Here is a 21,452-nt window from a genome sequence, read left to right on the forward strand (position 1 = left end):
GTAATTGATCTTGAATGATGTAGTTTGGAGTAGATGTCTATAAGCCAGAGAAATCTGGCTAATGTTAAATTTTGGGAATTAAAGTTTCAGTCCTTTTAAACTTTTCGCTCTTTGGATGATGTCTCATGACAGGTTAATGAGTGCATGCTCTAGTCTTCAAAGATTTAGGAAATGTCTGGCTAATATTAACACTGTCATCAGCAAAGTAATATTGGAATGGACACCCAAATAATAAAGAATGGCTAGGGCCTTGATCATCTAAAGCTTTGGACACTTCCCAGACTTTCCTACAGTTTTAGGGTATTTTCCTTTTCATTCCATTAAGGCACTTAAAATACTCTCCATAGGGCCTGGTGCATTGGTTCACATTTGTAATCTCAAAGCTTTGGGAGGCAGGAGTGGGAGGATTGCTTGAGGGCAGGAGTTCAAGACCAGCCTGGGCAACATAGCAAAACCCCCATCTCTAAAAATATATATGTTTTGTTATTAGCTGGGTGTGGTGGCAGGCACCTGTAGTCCTAGCTACTCAGGAGGCTGATCAGGAGGCTGATACAGGAGCTTGAGGTTACAGTGAATTGTGATTGTGCCACTCTACTCTAGCCTGGATGACAGAGCAAGATCCTATCTCTAAGAAATTAAAAAGTAATATGCTGTATAACCCTGATCTCTTGACTGCCATAAAATCTTTCTTGCATCTAAAAAAAGTTAAACATAAATAAATAAACTCTCCACAAATACTTATCTCTAATTACAGTGAAAGATATTACTACAAGCTTAATACTTTAAATGTTTCTCTAATACAGTGTTGAGGTTTTGGTCTGTCTTTGTTGTCAGACTGGTATTTTTTTAAAAAAGTATATATGGATACAAACATGTTAAAAAGTTTAAATATGTACATCCTTGTAATATATATATTTTCTCCCAATATGTTTTATCTATTCTGTTTAAACAAAATCTTAAAGGTCAGAGTTTATGACCATAATTTGGTATCCGCAGTTTATAAACTTTAGCTGGTAATTCAACCTAGTTCTATGAATTTATTTACTGAGACTCTACATGAATGAGGTCTTCGCTACAAACGAAACCTTTCTAATCTTCACCCATTGTCCATTTACACGAGTAAATATGTTAATCTGTTCATAAAAGGATAAAATAATTCTGAAGATAAATGCAAAATGACTTTTACAAAGACACAAAACAGTACATTACGTTCTACTCTGTGTGATGCCTGCCAACATTCCAGAGGACAGAGAATTGATAAAATACCAATTTAAAGGATTAGAAGAAATGATTTCTCGAATCCAGAATTCCATTTCTCTGTGATGGGAGTCTTAATTCTGGAGGAAAGAAGAAACATATTTTTTTTCTTACCTTTGTAATTTGGCAATTCTTAAGCTAATAAATTAGAGTAAGTGGTTTGTCTGAGACATGGAGAAAATTGGATGCAGCATGAAAAATTAACAACAGTGTTAATGAGAAAATGGTTGGCTTATAAGTCCTGTGCTTGAATTTAGTATGCAGGATGATCAGGTCTTCACAATGTTGTTTATTAAAAAAAAAAGTATTGGATCTTTTTTAAATATTTCCATATCCTGCCAAGGTCAAAGAGGACAATATCTGTTTTGTCACATTATGTTTTCATGTAATGGTGGTTGGTTTAATGAAATTGTTGTAGAAGAGCTGGCCGCCAGGGTATATCAGACTTATGTGTGTCACTTTTGGAGCATCTTTCACAAACAATCAGCTCTTTATAAGACATATGATCGTCCTCACATTCATCACGTATGTCCCATGCCTCTCAAATAAAAAACCATTTATAACCATTATCATCAACCAAAATTAACCTGGGCCCAACTGAGAGAAGGAAGTCAAGTCTTTAGTTTTTGGTTGGCAAGTTAACTCTTTCAAGTCTGATACATACCATTTCATGCTCCTTACTGGGGTGGACTTTGGCATATTTGCACTTCCAAAGAATTTTTTTTCTGATATTAAGGAAAGTTTAAAAGCTTTCTCTTGGCTGGTTGATGTTTGATTGCAAGGAACTAAAACTTACTCCAATTTGATCAATAAAAGAGAGGTTTGTTGTAGGATACAGACATAATAAATTTCAAGAAACAAGAAGCCCAGAGAGGGAAAGAACCAAGAATCTTCAGGCACCTTAGTAGCCTCATGTAATCTCAGTAGTTGTTCATGGACCTTCCATCTGATTCTTAGTAAAAAATCATCTGACCATCTGATCAGCTTAGTAAAAAAATCATCTGATCAGCTTTCTTCTAGTGAATGAATGGTACCCCCAGGTCATGTGTTCACCCCTGATCTAATTAACAGTAGCCCCAGTCACGTAAGATCTAAAGCTACCCCTTTATGGGAATGAGTGGGGTAGGTAGAGTTTGGGTCAGAGTAGTGTGTTAATGAGGACAAGTTTTGAGGGTGAATCTCATAAACATTATTCATTATTCATTATTCTTATCCATAGTCCCAAACAATTTCAGCCCTATCCCTTAGTAACTCATTAGCATGACTGTGGAGATTGGCTGAAAGAATATGAGTGAATTGAGGCAAATCTAACTCTGCTATGGAAGAAAAAAAAAGCTGTGATAATTCATAGCCCTTGAGGTACTGATAGGAATCATTAGTACCACGTTTATCTGCAAGGATAATGTCTTAATACCAAATCTCCATCCCAGTTTCTTTTGTTTCCTACAAATTGGAGAAATGAATTGGTCAAAGTCAAGGAAGGAGTTGGTCAAGCTAAGCTAAGAGATCTTGCAAGATGTTTGGTCTACATTAAAGACCCATAATAGACTGATTTTTAATTACATGGTTAAGTCAGTTCACAGGGTACATGGTTGAAAAAATGAACCTGAGATGATGATAATGGTGGTAAACAGCTTTCATTTTTAGTATCATATTTTTAACATGGGATTTGTTAAAACAGCAGGAGAAGACTCTACTGCCCACTAGCTAGTGAGGTGTTTATTGATCAAATTACTTAATTTCTTTGAGCCTCTGTTTCTTCATCATTAAAATGGGAGTGATAAGTGTACTGATCTTACAGGATTGTTGAAAGAAGTCAGTGAGAAAATGAATGTAAATTGCTTAGCATGGTACCTGACACATGAGCTACACTATCAAGCATTTATATAGACCTTTTATGAATGTCAGTGGTTGTTTTATGACTTATCTTCCTTGAATCTCAGAACAATCCCATGAACTTAGAGCAGTCAGTGAAACAGTTAAGACAATGTTATTGTTTGTATCGCCAAAATTAGGTAATTGACTCCTAATGATTACGAAGTCAACGAATATCAACCAAATGTAACAGCAAAATAAATACATTATTGAATATGTAAGAACTACAGTATTCTTACCACCTGTGTACTTCATATGAAAGTTACTAGAGGAGATGCTCCAGAAAACTTATAACAAGATCCAAAGTGAATAACAAACTAGCATACAAGAAATAGTGGCTGATAAGTATGACTCAGAAAATGGAAAAGAAGGTAGAAAAGGAAGAGGATCCATTTGAGAAACTTAGAAATTTCTCTTTTAAGAGTTTAACTTCTATACTTCTCTTAATTACATTAGTTTATTTTATAGTAAATAATATTTTCTGAATCACAACCCACAATATTGTTGGTTTTTAATACTACAATTTAGGTACAAAGCACTAAAACTGAATTACACTTACAGAACAGAATATAAGCCTTGAAAATGTGACAATAACAATATACCTAACAAAAATTAGGAGTGACATATAGGAATAAAGAAGAGAGATAGAAGATTGAGCATATTAGCGATCTTGTCTTTCTTTGCAGGGAATCACTAGTTACTACCTAATTTGATATATCCAGAAATTGAGGCATAAACATACCGTGTAAATTTTAATTGCTGCTAAAGTAGTTGCCCCAGGATTGGGACAAGAAATGGAAGAATTTTACTTTCTCTTTCTATTTTTCTACACTTTTTGAATTCTAGTTTGCATATGTATGCATTACTATTTTAATTTTTAAAAATAAACCGAAAAAAGAGCATTCAAACTCATGGTTCAAATGGAGATAATTCTATTCAGGCACCTAAATTGAAATTATAGGAAAAAGGGAGTGGAAGCTGATCAGATGTAGGAAGGTGTGACTATGAGCTTGCAAGTAAACCTGGGTTTTCCTTCATTAAATTTGGTTTCCTTCTCTTTCTCGTTTCGTTGAGCTGAAATATGGAATTAGAAGGCACATATTCCAGACCAGTTCTGCAACACAAACTACCAACAACTTTCAAGACTTAAATGTATAGCAACCATAAAATGTATAGTTATGTCTAAGCATAAGAAATAAGCAGTCTAGAGGGTAAGAAATTTAAGAAAAACTGCAGGTATCTACAGGCAGCTGCTAAAGGCTGGAGTGGGAATATTTTTAGCAGTGGGTATTTGCTGCCATTGAATGCTTAAATCAGTGCAGTTGGGGCATTCAAAAGGCTTCTGAGGGGTCAAATCGCTCCAGATATTTTGCAAGGTTATATTGGCCATGAATGAATGATTTTGCTTTATGTCCCTGCACAGGGGAGTCAGAGGACAGTGTTCCTTTCTTAGTCCCCAACGATTCTCATCTGTTGTGAATAGCAAAAGCCCAAGGTAGGAGGATGGATCAGAGATCTGAAATCCAGAGCCTTGCTGGAATGCGTTGTCCTTAAAAGCAAGCATCTCAGTATGATAAATACGATCTCCTCAAGCCCGTTAGGGAATGGAAATTTAAGAACCGGTTAGGTCAAAGATCAGGAAATTTATGACGATTATCTGCGGTTACAGTGTAGAGTGTTTGAGGATGGTTTAAGCCAAAGAGTCCAGTGCCTGTAAATCTTGAGAGTGATATTAATACCTCTGTGAATGTATGTGTACGCTTCTGAAAAGATTGATTGCAAAGGCCAGTTCCCAGGAAAGACAAGCAGGTAATTGGCATTTAATTAATGAGAATAAGTTATATTAAATTAAAGACTTAAACTTATCTTCCTGTAGCCAGTGTGACAATCTACTCTTAGATTATTAACTCACCACTGTTCTTTTAAGAGGCCAAACTAAGCCGTCTGTTCAGACTGTATAAATAGGAATATGTTTGCATCTCAACCATGGGAACAAAATATCCTTTGGGAACTCATGAGAGGCTTCTTTCTAATATAAATGATTTTTGAAAAATTGAGTCCATGCAGAGCATCCAAGGTATGCTTAGGTCTACTCCATACCCCCAGAATCCAGAAGAGTTGACATGAACCATTGTGTAGTAGGAAGGTTGTGAACTTGAGGGTCAGCCTGACCTGACCTAGGATTGAGTCCTAACTCTGGCTTATATTAACTAAGTAGGCTTGGGCATGTTATTAAAATTCTCTGGGATTCAGTTTTCTTATCTTCAAAAATGAGAAAATAGTACTGACCTGGAATACATTATTTTAAAAACTAAATGATACTGTAAATCCCCATGGTCCATTAGCTATCATCACATAGACAGTACTCAATAAAAGCTCATTTTTCTCTTCACATTCTCCTTCTCGTTTTGTAGCACAGGATGATAGTGGCTAGAAAATGATTCAGAAACAAAGTTGGAGGCTTCATGCTACTTGAACAATTATGATAAATACACATTAATCAAGATACTGTGGTACTGGTGAAGGGACAGACACATACTACAGTGGAGTAGAATAGAAATTCCAGAAATAAAGCCACACAAGTATGATGAATTGATTTTTGAAAAAGGTACAAAGACAATTCAAAGAAGAAAGTCAGTCTTTTAAAGAAATGGCATTGAACAATTTAACTTCACATGCAGAAAAAAGTAAGTTGTCTCAAAAGGGATTATCTAAATGTAAAGCATAAATCTAGAAAACAGGAGAAAATATTCATAACTTGGAATGAGGTAGAGTTCTTACATATGACACCAATAATACAATACCTGATAGAAAAAAATTTGTAAGTTGACCTTCATTGAAATTTAAAACTTGCTCTGTCAAATATGCTATTTAAAAAATAAAAATACAAATTACAGAGTGGGAGAAAATATTTTCACATCACATATTAAACAAAAACAAAGATCTTGTAGCTGGAATATATAAAGAAGCCTTAAAATTCAACCAAATTAAAAATGGGTAAAAAGTTGAATAAACACATTACCAAAGAGGGTTTATGGATGGCAAATAAGCATAAGAAAAGATTTTCGACCTTATTAGCTACTAAGAAAATGCAAATTAAAACCACAATGAGATAACATTACATCCCTATTAAAATGGCCATTTTAAAAAAAAGCCTGATAATGTCAAGTGCTGACAAGGATGCAGAGCAACTGGAATCCCCATGCATTACTTATAGAAATAAAAACTGGTACAGCCTCCTGGAACACAGCTTAGCAGTTTCTCATGAATTTAAAGATACATTTACAGGTGATCTAGCAATCTCACTTCTGAATATTTACCCTGGAGAGATGATGACTCATGTTCACTCAAAAACCTGCATACAAATGCTTATTGTATCTCTACTTATAATCACCAAAAACTGAAACAATCCAAATATCCTTCAGCAGGTGAAGGGATAAACAAATAGTTACACATCCATAAAGTGGAATACTACTCGGTAATAAAAAGGAACAAACTATTGGTACACACAACAGCCTGGATGAATCGCAAAGACATTATACTGAGTGAAAGAAGACAGTCTCAAAAGATATGTTCCACTTGTATGATATTCTCAAGAAAACAAAACTATACTGATCAGTGGTTGCCAGGGGCTAGGATGGGGGCAAAGCATGACTACAAAGGAGCAGCACAGGGGAGTTTTTGGGGCTGACAAAATTGTTTTGTATGTTGATTGTGGTAGTGGCTACACAAATCTACACTGTGTTAAAACTCAGAACTGCACACCAAAAGCAAGTCAAATTAACTGTACATTAACTTTAAAAACAGGATAAAATTAAACACATTTTCAAAAATGATCTCACCAAGAAGCCATTCTAACTTATGATAAACAAGGCATAACACCCCAGAACTCTGGGACTCCTTAAATATAATTTATTTGTTTATTTTTTATTGGACAAATGTTTATTGAGCACTACCTATGCGTTCACATTGTTTTAGGCACAGAGGATGAAGTTCTAAACATAACAAAAACTCCTGGGAGGTCACATTATAATAAATAATAACTATATACTATGTCAGATGGTATACATACTCCGGTAAGCAAGATAGGAAATTGCAGGAGGTTGTGCCAAACCATCCCTGGACAGAGCTGATTTGGTTTGAGATGAAGGGAAGGGACTTTTCCATGGAAAATCTCTCACCCAAGGCCAAGATGGAACTCTGGTCTGAAAGTCCTATGAGTTGGAGGCATGCTTTAGGCCTGGATGATAAAGCCAAAGTCACCTAAAGACCACAGAGACTGTGTCCAGGATGTAGTGAGAGCAGAGATAGGGTTGTCTATTAGCAAGGACACAGAGGGTGGGACACTGGATGTGGGCTTCCAGTGATGTCATGAGTACCCAGCAGGTGTGGTGAAGAGGCAAGACTCTGACCCACATGACTCATAGTTAATTTGAGAAAGAGAAACAACTGTCGATGAGAGGTGATCTCCAGATTGGGCACAAATTGAAAGTTCCCAAATACGAGGAGTGAATGTTCAGGGAAGTAGTGGCTGAGAAGAACCCTAGGATGGAAAAAGGCCAGCAAGAGGAACAGAGGGAAGACTGGAACCAAGCTGACAAAATGCCAGGACCCAAGCATAGAAGGCAAGATACCGGATAAAGTGTTTGGAAAGAAGATAGCGGACACACTTTGCCTTAAACCCTGAGCACAATTTAAAATAGGCACTTCCTCCTCAGATATTGCTGCTTCCTTCCTCCTAGTTCAGTGACTGCTCCTTGAGTCTATCTTGGAGGTGAGCAAACCTTAGGTGGGCTGCGTGAATACTCCCTCCCATCTGTCTATCCATTACTGTCTCACGCTCCTGAGCTCCAGCTCAGGGAAATCTAAGGGAACCTGTCCCCTTTAAGAACCAGTGGCTTGGAGAGACTGGCTTCCTGCCAGGGTAGAAAAGTAGAGCAGGAGACATTTAAAGCCCTGTTTGAAAACTGTCATTTTTCCAACAACCTCAGATGGGGTGATTAATCAAGAAGCAATTCCGGAGAGAAGCCATCTTCTTTACCTGCTTAAATCTCCCAGGTTAAGTTGTATTTTAAGCCCTGGCTTATTTTTAGACAAGTTTGTTGCTGTTGCCTAACCCTATGTTAAAGTAATTATTGTCTGCGAAGGTCACACAGAGTTCAGTGGAACTGAAAAACTCACAGCCTTTGGTATTAATGGGGTGAGCAGCCTGTTCAGGGCCTTTTCCTTAAAGAGACAGACCGGTGAGAACGGTCAATAAGGACAAAAACGCATTTGACATTTCAAGAGAGAGAAGGCTTATTCTTTTTGTGGCTTCTGGCAAAGACCCCAAAATCAAACAAAGAAACCATTAGAGGGGAGTCAGTCGCTATCTTCTACATGCCAGTGCTCAAAAAATGTTGTTGAATTTGTTATATGAACTCAAGTGGGAAGTTAGAAATTCAAAGTGGAAGGAAGAGAAATAGTATAGTTTGAACACCTACCGTACACCAGGTGCTTTACATAATTACCTTAATTCTCACATCTACTTCTTTGAAGTAGTTATATGTACTGCTATTATATGTACCATTGCAGATGAGGAAACTGAGGCTTAGAGAGGTAATTTGCTCTGGATTACACGCTTAGTAACTGGCAGAGCCAGGATTAGCGTCCAGGTTGGTATGACTAGAAAATGCAGACCCTTTTCATGTGACTTCCTGAATCACATTAATTTAAAGCCTAATGTTGGGGCTTTAGATGTGAAGGTAACTGGGGAGGTTGAATTTTTCAATTTTTTTATCGATATTTGATTCTATAAATATATATTATGAAATTCATTTCAAACAACACTTTTCAGTTTGGCTTCTATGTTGATTGGAAAATAATGAGAACTAATAGTTGACTTAATAAATGCCAGACATTGAAGCAAAATGACATGATCTTATTGAATCCACACATATACACATATGATTAAACATTTAGAAACATACACAATCATTCCATTTTACAGAGAAGAAAATTGAGGCTTAGAGAATTCTTGTTCATATATCACAGACGATATGTGGTAGAGCCAGGATCAAAACCCAGGCATTTTTATGTGAGAGCCCACTGTCCTACCAACTGTTTCATTCAGAGACCATGGCTTCTCCTGCCTGCCCCACCAACTGATAGAGTTAGGTACCTGGCCCAGATTTCCTCAATGACGAACCTGAGGGCTGGTCTACAATCACGTCCAAAGTGCAGAGTGTATGAGCAGTGCAAGACAAAGGCTGAAATGACCACACCAAAGAGCAGTTAGCCTTTGTCTTTTAGGCCATTCAGCAAAAAAGCTTCTGAGCTTCCCTCCAGAGGGAAGCCACTTTATAAAGGGAGTTGGGGCCCAAAGCCACTGGGCCTGCAGTTCAGAATCAATTCCCTAGCTTCTTTGAAGCCCCTAGACAGTTCCATCTCTTCACTTCTGGAATCTGCAATCCATCTGTGGCCTGGTTGTGGTACGTTGTTTAATGGCTGCAAATTTCTTCCATTCCAGGATCCAGGCCCCTGTGCACTATAATTTTGCCACTTCTCCTGTCGGGGATTAGAGTCTATTTCTCCATACGTTTGAATCTGGGCTGGTGGTGTGACTTGCTTTGATCAGTTCACTTCCACCTTCTTTGAATGCTGCCCTGAGACCACGATACAAAGAAACTGATCTCATTGACTAGAAGATAAGAGGCCCCATGGAAGAGAAGGGAGGTGCCTTAGCCAACAGGTAGCACCACTGCCAAACATGTGAGAGGGGCAGCCATCTCAACCTTTGGGCCCAGCTGACCTTGCAACTGAATGCAGCTGCCAGGCAAAACTGGCACAGCAACCTTGGAGCCAAACCAAAGAATCCTAAAAGATATAACAATAAGTTGTTGTTTTAAGCCACTAGGTTTTGGGGTACTTTGTTACACAGCAAAGGCTAACTGAAACAGTCTTTCTTTGAAGTTCAGAGCAGCAGAACGGTGCACTCTTGGTTGACATACTTCAGCGCCTGCCACAGGGCAATCAATGGCAGTGATATATTCTCCAGACTCCGGCCTCCATTACCATAAACTCCTCCAAGGACCAAAGGATGGTTTCAGGGATTTTTAATACTTTGGCCAACATAAGTGGGCACCCAGACTATTAGGCTGTCAACATTTGAGGCCTAGAAAAAGTATTGTAAGTTTTCCTTAAAGAGACAGACCGGTGAGAACAGTCAATAAGCACAAAAACGCACTTGACATTTCAAGAGAAAGGAGGCTTACTATTTTTGTGGCTTCTGGCGAAGACCCCAAAATCAGACAAAGAAACTGTTAGAGGGGAGTCAATCACTATCTTCTACATGCCAGTGCTCAAAAAATGTTGAATTTGTTATTTGAACTCAAGTGGGAAGTTAGAAATTCATATTTCTGGCATATTTTAAAAGAAAGCTGAGAATCAAAATTAGTAAATATCTAACTGAATGTCTGTGAGATGTAATAAATGCCAGTTAGATGCCTGCATTTCAACACTTATATACTAAATGTATTTAATGTGGACCGTTATTCTTGAATAGATTATATAAGAGGCTTTTTTCCTAAAAGGCAAGTGATCTGGGGCCCATGAAGACATTGAGTAGCTGTGGGTATTTTGTGTGTTGACGGGCTTGGGAACTCTGTGTATTTGGCCATTAACTTGTACTCTGATGCCCCAAATTATTGCTGTGTTATGTTATCTGGTCTGCAGGGAGACCATTAGCTGTGAGGTTCCAAAAACTCTCCACCTGAGTCAGTTTCTGAAAAGGCTAACACCTGCCTCAGCCTCTCAGAGACTCCTTGATCCAGAGTCAAGGCAACCAAATTGGGCAGAGTGACTATAGAAAAGTAACAATATATTTTCTAGAGAAGGAGAAGATTGCAGGCCGGGCGCGGTGGCTCACGCTTGTAATCCCAGCACTTTGGGAGGCCGAGGCGGGCGGATCACGACGTCAGGAGATGGAGACTACGGTGAAACCCCGTCTCTACTAAAAATACAAAAAAAATTAGCCGGGCGCGGTGGCGGGCGCCTGTAGTCCCAGCTACTCGGAGAGGCTGAGGCAGGAGAATGGCGTGAACCCGGGAGGCGGAGCTTGCAGTGAGCCGAGATCGCGCCACTGCACTCCAGCCTGGGTGAAAGAGCGAGACTCCGTCTCAAAAAAAAAAAAAAAAAAGAAGATTGTAGTGGCACAGTGTGTGATAGGATATGTAAATGAAGCCGTTCAGGATTATTAAATTTTTCATTGGTTAATTGAGAATTATTTTAAACCTAAATCCCACCTGAGGAAAGGACGCAGGGAGTCCCCGAATTTCTGCCCATCAGAATAGTAACCACCAGCACACATTTTATGAAAACATAGAAGCAAAAGCTGGCATAGCAGCTTAGCAGGGGGACCACAAAGAATTCCTATTTCACATTAACACTCAGTAAATAGACAATCCCCAGGGCATCATTTTCAAATATAAGGGTTGGACACTTTTGCCTGAGTGGAGCTCTTAGTTTGGTTCTGCGGGTGACCACACACACTATGTTCCACCTCATATCCTATCTCTTGTAGTGGGGAATATACCCAACCTCAGTCAAGGCTCCCGAATTCAGTCTAAGCTGTCAAAAGGCTCTGTTGGAGGAAGAGGTCAGCCTTCATCCCTAGAGGCCACTAAACTCATCAATCACTTTTGCAAGGCAACTGCTTGGTGGAGGGGCCTTGTTAAAAGCCAAGATTGCTCTGAACTTAATCTAACACAGTTGGTCCTCTAGAGAGTTGCTGAGGGGTTGTTTATGAGAATGGGAAGGTAATCAAGACACCATCAGAGAGAAAACTGAATAATTTAGGTCGTGTTCATCTCTCTCTCTCTCCCTCTCTCTTTCTGTCTCTCCCCTTTAGTAAACCCTGTGAGCATCTCCAAGGCACTGAGGACAAAAATATGTTCTCTGCCTTCAAAAACTTCCTAGTCTAGAGGAAACTGGCATAGACACAATTAATTGATGACCTGATGAATTAGCATTGTGTGAGCTACAATCCTGGCATGAATCAAGAACTAGAGAGGCACACAGGAAGGAAGGAAGATGCCTCTCCTTGGTGAAGACAAAGAAGGCATGAGGAGGAGGGGACAGGGAAGCTCACCTGGTGGACAACAGGCAAGGCAGCAGAGGAGGGCTCTGCTGGAAGAGGAAACAGACTGGGGAGGTGGGGCCAGTGCATAAAGGGCCACTGCAAGAAGGGGTTGTAGGAGAAAAGGAAAGACAGATCAGTCACTGATGACCCCCTCCACCCCAGGTCTGCAGACAGAGCTGATTCCTTCTCTAAGCCTCGGCATCCCCTACCGACAAACAGTCCCTCCTGCTCCTTCTCTCCCAAGTCCTCTAAACAGCTTCATGCCCAAACCACAGAGAGAACATTCTCAGGCCTAAGGCAGGCCTTCCCGGCACAGAATGTTTGGAGCCCTCTGTGAGAGAGCGGCTGGCCCCCTTAACTGTCCCCCTTCCCTCCGGGAGCCAAGGCGGGCACTGTGCACCTGCCCCTGAATTGTGTGCAGCAGTTGCCGGCCTGGAGCTGAGTGACACAGCAGGTGCCTCCAGCCTGAAGACAATTCCATATTTCAATGGAGCGTCGCCACCAAAGCTTATTATCTAGGGCAATAAAGTTTAGGATTAGGGGGATTCAGGATGATTGTGTGATTCTCCACAAAGCTTATCTTCTAATAGACCAGCTGCTTTATTAGGCCGCCCCCACCCACACCAGGCCCTTCCCAAAGCATCCCAAGTCCCAGGCAGCCGAGGGGGGCCTTGAAGGCGGCAGTGGTAGACAGCTGGGGGTATCATATCACCCTCAGTCTCCATCTGCGAGTATTAAATTACGAGTGGCTTCCAGCTGGGCACACCCCAGCTCCCACCTTCCTCCCACAAAGCCAGCATCATCGTCAGGCATCTGCCAAGGACACGATGTGGCCGCCTCTCCCCTGCTGATCCCCACCCTTGAACTCTAAAAGGGCCAGGTCTGGGTATTTACTTGCTATTAGGGCTGTCACTGTCACAGTGTGGAATGCAGTGGAGTGGAGGCCTGGAGAGAGGGGGGGACCATGGAAATTTCTGTTGCAAATGGGGTTTTCCTGGGACTGTTCACTATAAACAAAAAAAGAAGACGGAATCATGCACCACAGAACCTCAAAGAAGCTGGCATGCTTACCAAGCTCCCACATATTTCTCCCAAAATGAAATTCATTAACCATTGAGTGTTCTGGGGACCACCCCCACATGCTCCCCGATCCCATTGCTCAGTTCCTTTTCTGATGGGAGCAGAGCATGGGATGGTGTCTCTCCAACCCCGTGTGGTCAGCAGCACTGAGGCCACTCTCGTTTCCTATCCCTCCCTGACAGTCTCCTTTATCCTCAGCCCCTGACAGACTATCTGTTCAGAGTAGGAATTTATCAATAAGTATTGATAAGCATGCCGAAAGGAATATGGGGGACTGGGAATATGCCTGAAACATAATGAATGTTTCAAAGAAATGAAACGCTCTGAAAATGGAATTTTCAAAGATTCTGACAAGCACACAGCATCTGCTTGTGGATTTTAGGAAAACTTAGTCATAGAATTATTCAGAGTTCACATTTCAGCCGTGGGGATGTTGTGCGCCTGTTGACAGCAGAGGTCCCTGTACAAGTTTGTTTTTTACTGTGTCTGTGTGTCATTCACTAAAGAGAGAGTGTGGCTTAGATGCTCAGAGTAATTAATTGTAGTATTGAGATAATAGTGGCTTTGAAATCCAGCTATGCTTATATACGTGCATGCTGTGCAGTTAGATGCTCCTGGGTTCAGATCTGCTTCCATCACTACCAACTATGTGGCCTTGTTTTCTGATCTGCAAGCCATGGATTGTATTGCTTACTTTGCAGGACTGTGGTAAAGGTTAGGCATATATGAGGCAAGTGCAATGCCCAACATTTGGCAGATGCTTAATAAGTGTTGGCTATTATTATTACTACTACTACTACTACTATTGCTTTTGCTATTGCTATTATGTGTGACCTATATAATAATCCTACTAATATGAGTGACGGCAAGAATCATGGACTATGCATCTAGCATAATCAGGAGGGTTTGACTGTTGTGAATGAATTCAAGGGCAGGACAAGCAGTGACAAGAGTTACTGAAGTTCATCTGATCTGAGTTCTGTTCATTCATTTATTTGGGATCCAAATTCTGAACCCCAACTCTGTGCTAGACACTGTTCTAGGTGCTGGGAAAACAGCAATGTGTTAGTCTGTTTTTGCTGCCATAAAGGAATCCCTGAGACTGGGTATTTTATAAAGAAAAGAGGTTTATTTAAATCACAGTTCTGCAAGCCTAACACCTGGTGGAAGCTGCCAAGGCTTACAGCTTATACCCTCTGAAGCAACACCCTAATCTATACCTTGAGCCAAGACTGGAATTGGAGCTGCCAGGATGCAGGAAGCAGTGTCCCAAGGAAGTGCAGAGCAGTGGGGTCCTGAATGTGGCCCCCCAAACCGTTCTTTTCTCCTAGGCCTCTGGGCCTGTGATGGGAGTGGTGGCCTTGAAAATCTCTGAAATGCTTTCAAGGCCTTTTTCCCATTGTCTTGCTTATTAGCACTTGGCTCCCCTTCAGCCATGCTAATCTGTCTAGCAAGTGGTTGCTCCACAGCCCACTCATATTTCTCTTCTGAAAATGTTCTTTCCTTCTCCACCACACAACCAGTTTGTGAATTTTCCAAACTTTTATGCTCTGCTTCCCTTTTATTTATAAATTTCCCAGCCTCAGATAGTCCTTTATAGTAATGCAAATGGACTAACAGAAGCAACGAATAAGAAGGGGTCCTGGACCCTCTACAACTCATCTTCTATTGATAAAGAAAGAAAGAAGAAAAAATGAAAATAAGTTAGAAAACTCAAATTTTGATAAACTCTATGAAGAAAATAATCAAGAAATGGGATAGAAGTTAGCTGGCATGGCAGGGTGGAGTGGGTGAGTGACATTAACGAGGATGACTACAGAGAAACTTTCTGATAAAAAAAACCCTGTAAGTAAAGATCTAAGTGATGTGGATGAGGCAGCCACATGAAGACCTGGGAGAAAAGTGTTCAGACAGAGAAGATAGCAGGTACAGAGCTTTTTGTATAAGAAGGTAGCAAAAAGGCCAGTATGGCCAGAGAATAGAGGAGGTAAGGAGAAAGATAGGGGATGAGGCAGGTGCTAACTCATCAACATCCTTGCAGGCCTTGATGAGAGTTAGGATTTCATTATAATTGCAATAAGAAGACAGTGGAAGGCTTTTTGGGGGGTAGGGGTGGCGAATGACATGATTGGATTGATATGTTGGAAAAGCCCATCTGGCGACTGTGTTCAGTAACAGTGCACTTGCATGAAGATCCCTCACAGCAGCAGACAACACAAATGCCCCCTCCCACCTATCAAGAAAATTTGGAAAGCCAAGCCAATAGGAAACTGAAGCTACAAAGACCCAGCCCCTAGAAAGCAATATAAACAAGACCAGAAAAATCATGTGTTGAGGACAAGTTCACATTGAAGTAAAACCATATTGACATTGATTGCATTCCCTACCTGCTTAGGGGTTTGCTTCACCTAAACTAGCACCTTGGGAATCTGTAAAAGCTTACAATTTGAGAAAAGCAAGAGATGACACCTGATTATCCTTTGAATTGACTTCCATGTCTGTGGCTGTTTTCCCTAAGTTCCTGTCCCTTACACACACATTACAAAATTTTGTCTCAATTCTTTGCTTTTAAAGGATTTGACTTTAACAAATTCACACTGGGCACTTGCTTAGTAGGAAAGGAAATAAGTGACTTTCATCCCCTATGTTATAAAACTTTTGGGAGTATTATACACAGGCACATACAGGGCACACTGGTATGGCTTGTCATTTTGTGACAAACTCTTGTCAGTTTGTGGTCTGGTGGAAAGCATATGGAATTAGCAATCAAGAAAGGTGAGATTTAGTTCTGGCTCTGCTTCTAACTAGCAATGCAAACTTGGACAAGAGATTTATTCTTTCAAGTCTCAGTTTCATCTTGTCATATGGACATAGAGTGATACTTCCTTTAAAAAGAACTTGGGTATCCTGGCCAGGCGCTGTGGCTCATGCCTCCCAGCACTTTGGGAGGCCAAGGCGGGTGGATCACAAGGTCAGGAGATCGAGACCATCCTGGCCAACATGGTGAAACCCTGTCTCTACTAAAAATACAAAAATTAGTTGGGCGTGATAGTCCCAGCTACTCGGGAGACTGAGGCAGGAGAATTGCTTGAACCCTGGAGGCAGAGGTTGCAGTGAGCTGAGGTCGTGCCACTGAACTTCAGCCTGGCGACAGAGAGAGACTCTGTCTAAAAAAAAAAAAAAAAAAAAAAAAAAAAAAAAGAAAAGAAAAAAGAACTTGGGTATCCTAAACATGGTTGAGAATCAAATGCAATTAAAAAAAATCCTCCTCAAAGACCAAACTAGATATTCAATACGCATTTTAAAATTTCCTAGCGGTACTAATAGGAACGGTCCTCTCTCCATACCTGCTTTGTCATACCTCACACATGTTGCTAACAAACTTGGTTATTGATTCCCGAACTCACTACGTAACATTACAGAGTAGAAGCAGATTCAAAGTGAGAAAGATTCTTGTGCACTAACATCAAGGAAATGAGATTACATGTCTCTGTGTATTGGGAGTGTCTTTTTTTTTTGTAATCAGCATATCTAGCATGTAATAGGCACTCAATATAGACGTTTGCTGAAATAAAATTGATGCTATCAATTGTCACTTTTTTTTAAGGCAGAAAACTCAAGGATTCAAATAGAATTAAATGAATGTCTAGGTCAGTTAGGGCAAGGGCAAAGAAACTGAAATGTCTTTTTCCCAAAATCATGGTAGTAAAATACACAACCAAGTATTAATCTTGTACCCCAAAGAAATAGATTATGGACAATATGCTGTATTTTAAAAGGCAAGGAAGCCTTTTATATGTCTCAGCAATGAATTCATTTAGATTTTTAAAACATGAACTGTCAATTATCCAGAAAATAGAGCTGTCTAGAATAAATTATTGTTTATTTATACAGAAATATTTATTGATCGCATACTCTACACTGGGAAAAACAGGTATGGCATAAACAGACAATCCCTTGCCCTCATAAAATCCACATTCAGTTGGTATAGTTAGAAACTAAGCAAGTAAACATGGAAACGCATAAGAAATTTACTTCAGAATGTTGGTGACTGAGGGTGTCATTTAATAAAACCTCACAAGTCCATCTGAGGAATAATTAGAAAATTAAATGTAAATGTGTTTCAAAGTTAAATGCTCTCTAAAGATGTAAAGGTTTATTAAGTAATAAAATTTATAAAGAAAACTGTCAGTTACTCATGTTCTTCTGATTTACTATGTATCATTTGTGCAAAAGTAATTGCGGTTTTTGCCATTACACTGATTTGAAAAATAAAGTAAGTGAAAAAATCAAATTGCAGGAGTATGTAGTGTAGCATACATATATAAAGTATGACTTCACTCTTGATTATGTATTGAACATCTCTTCAAGGGCTGTTGCTTAAAAAAACACATATAATGTTTTATTTTATTTTATAAGGGACTTGTATTGCTATTGTAATTTAAGTGTTTCTAATGCAAAAAAATAGTCAATGGAATGTTCATGGGCCTCCATAAATAGGCGTGTGTGTGTTCAAAAGAATCAGAACGTGTGTACAATGGCAGCCACTAAACATGAAAAGTCTGCTGTATCCAGCTTGGGTAATGAGGTAGAGAGAAAAATCCATCAAGATGAACTTGGAGATAATTCCTTTAGCACAGAAGGCAGAAACGTTAATTGATGGATGTGATGCCCATGCAGGACAACACATTTAGCTCCCGAACATGACAGCTTCAGTTGGCCAAAGTAAAAATGAAATGAAATGAAATGAAAGCCTCCTGAATTGAGGTATTGGGGAAGAAGAGAGAGATGACTTTATTGGATACCAAACATCTATTTTTCATTCATACAAGAAGCTAAATCTAATTGGGAAATATCATAGTCATGATCCTTGGGACAAAAATCAGGACAGGATCTCCCTTTTCTCTTTCTTCCTTTGTATCTTTTAAAAACTATTGTTATTAAATAATTCAGGCCAGGCACAGTGGCTCATGCCTGTAATCCCAGTGCTTTGGGAGGTTGAGGCAGGAGGATTGCTTGAGGCCAGGAGTTCAAGACCAGCCTGGGCAACATAGTGAGAGCTCCTCTGTACAAAAAAAAAAAAAAAAAATTTGATAGCCAGGAGTGGCAGTACGTGCCTTTAGTCCAAGCTACTTGGGAGGCTGAGGCAAGAGTATCGCTTGAGAATGAGAGTTCAGGGTTATCATGAGTTATTATTGTGCCACTGCACTCCAGCCTTGGTGACAGAATACGACCTTTTATCTGAAAAAAATTAATGAATTTAAATAAATAAATAACTTCACTCGAGGTGAAGTATAAAAACAAACAAGAAAGTTATCTTTTCATGAGAAGCTATTTCCCTTGGAAAAAGCTGCAAAAATCTATGCTTGTGTTTCCTTAGGTGGATGACTTGAGAAACATGGTCATGATTTTAAAGATCATAGTCAAGGTGAATAAATCTTACACTGAACTCACCCTGAGCCTCACATTACTACAGAAGAAAACAAATCTTCCTGATCCTGACAAATCCAAATTGAAGACTGCCTGCCTAGACAAATCCCAGCTTATCAATCAGGCGACTGGGAGGAAGCTAATCCAAGCACTGGACCCCTGCGCCCCAGCCTGCCTGGCATTCACTGCTCTCTCTTTTGCTCTATGCTTCTCTCCTCTGAGTACACAGGTTATTCAAATGGTGTGCCCATTTTAGACCAGCAGACAACCCAAACAACCGGAAAAAAAAAAAAAAAAAAAAACAGGCAGAGGTGAGAAGAATGCTTACAGTGTTTATGAAGCAAATTCAGGATGTTTTCCTCCCAACAATTTGCATTTGCTTGGGGCAAAAGAAACTGACCCTAAAGGATAAAAGGGAGGCAGAAGTTAAACACAGCTGGGTTTAAGCTCAGACTCGGCTCTGTGCTAGCTGTGCAACATTGGGGAAGTTACTTCATCTCCTCTGGCCTCAGCTTTCTCTTCTGTGTATTGGAGATAATCATACCTACCTGGGCATTATGTGAAGATTAAGTGAGAAAATGCAAGTCAAGGATTTGGCACAGCTTGTCACATAGTGAGCACTCAATATTTGAAAGTATTATTACTGAGAGAAAAGCAGTTCAATTCTGAGTTGAGATTCTGAAGGAAATTTGTATAATTGACCAAAGAACATCCTGGAATATGAGATTGTTCCAGAATGGCATGGGTAGGAATGCAAAAATGGGTAGTTTTGTCCCTATTGCTAAATCATAGTTACACAGATGTACTGAAAGCTTTAGGTGAATTATATAATTTCTCTGGGTTTGGATATCACTGTCTTTAAACAGATAATATTTATACCTAATCCTAATGAACTCAGAGATCATGTAGCTTTGCCTTAGAGTAATGTCACATATCATAAGCACTGATTTCAACAGCCCAAAAGTTGTTGAAAAGATATTCTGGTTTTTGCTGGAATCCTGCAGACTTTATAGAGGATTTAATACTTGGTTTACAGCAATATTAAATCAACCTTTGCACTTTCCCATCCACTTAATTTACTCCCTGCAGCTGCTCCAAAGACTCTCCCTTCAAATACTATGAAAAACTAAACCCATCCTCCACCACCATCTCCATGTCATTCTTCCACTCTTCACCCCTCTCTTCTATCAGCATCTTATTAATTATCTCAATGTTTGGCCTCTCTCCCAGCAAGAAAGAATCCTTCTCCTTTGAAAGGGAGGAATACAAGGAAAGTTGAGGTGGCTATTACAGATGTCTCTTTGTTGGGCTAGAAGTCTATGAACATTAAAAATGTTTATGCTCTCATAGCTGCCTCATAAGGTTGTTATGATTAAATGAGATAATATATGTAGAATTTAAGCAAAGTGCTTGAAAGTAGCAAGTGCCCAATAAATTGTATTTTTTGTTACTCTTACCTTTGGGCTGATGATGGTCCATGTTCAGCAAATAGTATAAATTAGTAGAAGAAACAAGCAACAAAGTTAGAATGCAGAGACCAGAGTTCAACCCTGTTCATAGATATTGATCTTATGATCCTTATACTTGACATCTTATCTGTCTATACTATTGTACCTACTTGCCCCTTCTTGTCTTAGCTGACTTCCTTAGAAATGACCCTTTGTTTTCCTGGGGAATCAATCAGGGTTTTAACTGCCCTGGTCCTCCCTGTTGGTACTATCTAATTGTGACCCTTATCCTGGTATTCACAATATTTTACATTATATCAGCATATGTTAATAAAGATCTTTAGCCGTGATTACTCATTCGTGATAGGCTCTGGATTATCCTGATGTAGGAATAAGGAATATTTCCTACCAAATCATTTGGCTAGCCTCCTGATAATTTAAACTTGTGTTTTCCATGTTTGGCTGAGTAAGTAGTACAATAAGTTCCAGGTTATTGCAATCTTAACTAGTATCCTCAAACAATGAGGTGTTGATTCTGGTCTGCTTGCAGACAAACTTCAGAATAAACAAGTAGAATGTTTATTTATCTGCCGTGCTTTCCTCTGAGCATTTTCTGGTAATATTCTTGGGAACTGGTCTCATAGTAACTGATACACTTGATTGGAGAGACTCGCACCCCTTGCCTACACACATACTTTTAAAAATCAAGCTTCAATTTTGGTAAAGGTTTATTGATATTGTCCAGCTCTGACAGCCCCAGTTCTACTACAAGACCTGTTCAGAGGTGAAATGGACTTAGTAATGCCTTGAACTTTCATTACTCAGCCAGATTGTGGAGTCTATCAATTATCCCAGCATTGACAGTCAGGTGAATTAATTGGTACATTTGACAAGGACAGCTATTACCCTATGTTGTTCTGACAGCTGGTTTTGATATCAGGAATTTGTCAACCTCCCCTTCACGGGAGCAATGGGAGGGATGGTTGAGTGAATCAAGAGAGGACATTCAGAATTTTCTCCCCACCATGAGCAGCTGCAGCTAGCCCTCCTCCTAAATAGAATTGCTGACATTCTTAACCTGAGCATCCTAGCACGTGACAGACTTTCACAGTACAACAATCTATACCAAATGAGGCCGAAAAAATAATAATAAAAGAAAAACAGAAAAGTTGGTAAAGTTATTAACAACAAACTGGGAATATTTTAGTAATGATTTTAGTGAGCTTCAGAGACTAGCTATACTC

General features: G+C 39.7%; 1 protein-coding gene across 2 annotated transcripts in view; it reads left to right on the forward strand.

Moving 5' to 3' along the window:
• Nucleotides 1-20,057, forward strand: part of MPPED2 (metallophosphoesterase domain containing 2) — a 210,675-nt gene extending 190,618 nt beyond the window's left edge. For both annotated transcript variants that reach the window (XM_055282056.2, XM_055282057.2), the window contains exon 7: nucleotides 12,020-20,057. In XM_055282056.2, the coding sequence (XP_055138031.1) occupies nucleotides 12,020-12,087 (68 nt within the window). In that variant the 3' untranslated portion in view covers nucleotides 12,088-20,057. The remainder of the gene's footprint in view (nucleotides 1-12,019) is intronic.
• Nucleotides 20,058-21,452: the final 1,395 nt, after the last annotated feature.

The sequence above is a fragment of the Symphalangus syndactylus genome, chromosome 6 (assembly GCF_028878055.3).
Source record: "Symphalangus syndactylus isolate Jambi chromosome 6, NHGRI_mSymSyn1-v2.1_pri, whole genome shotgun sequence".
NCBI lineage: Eukaryota > Metazoa > Chordata > Mammalia > Primates > Hylobatidae > Symphalangus > Symphalangus syndactylus.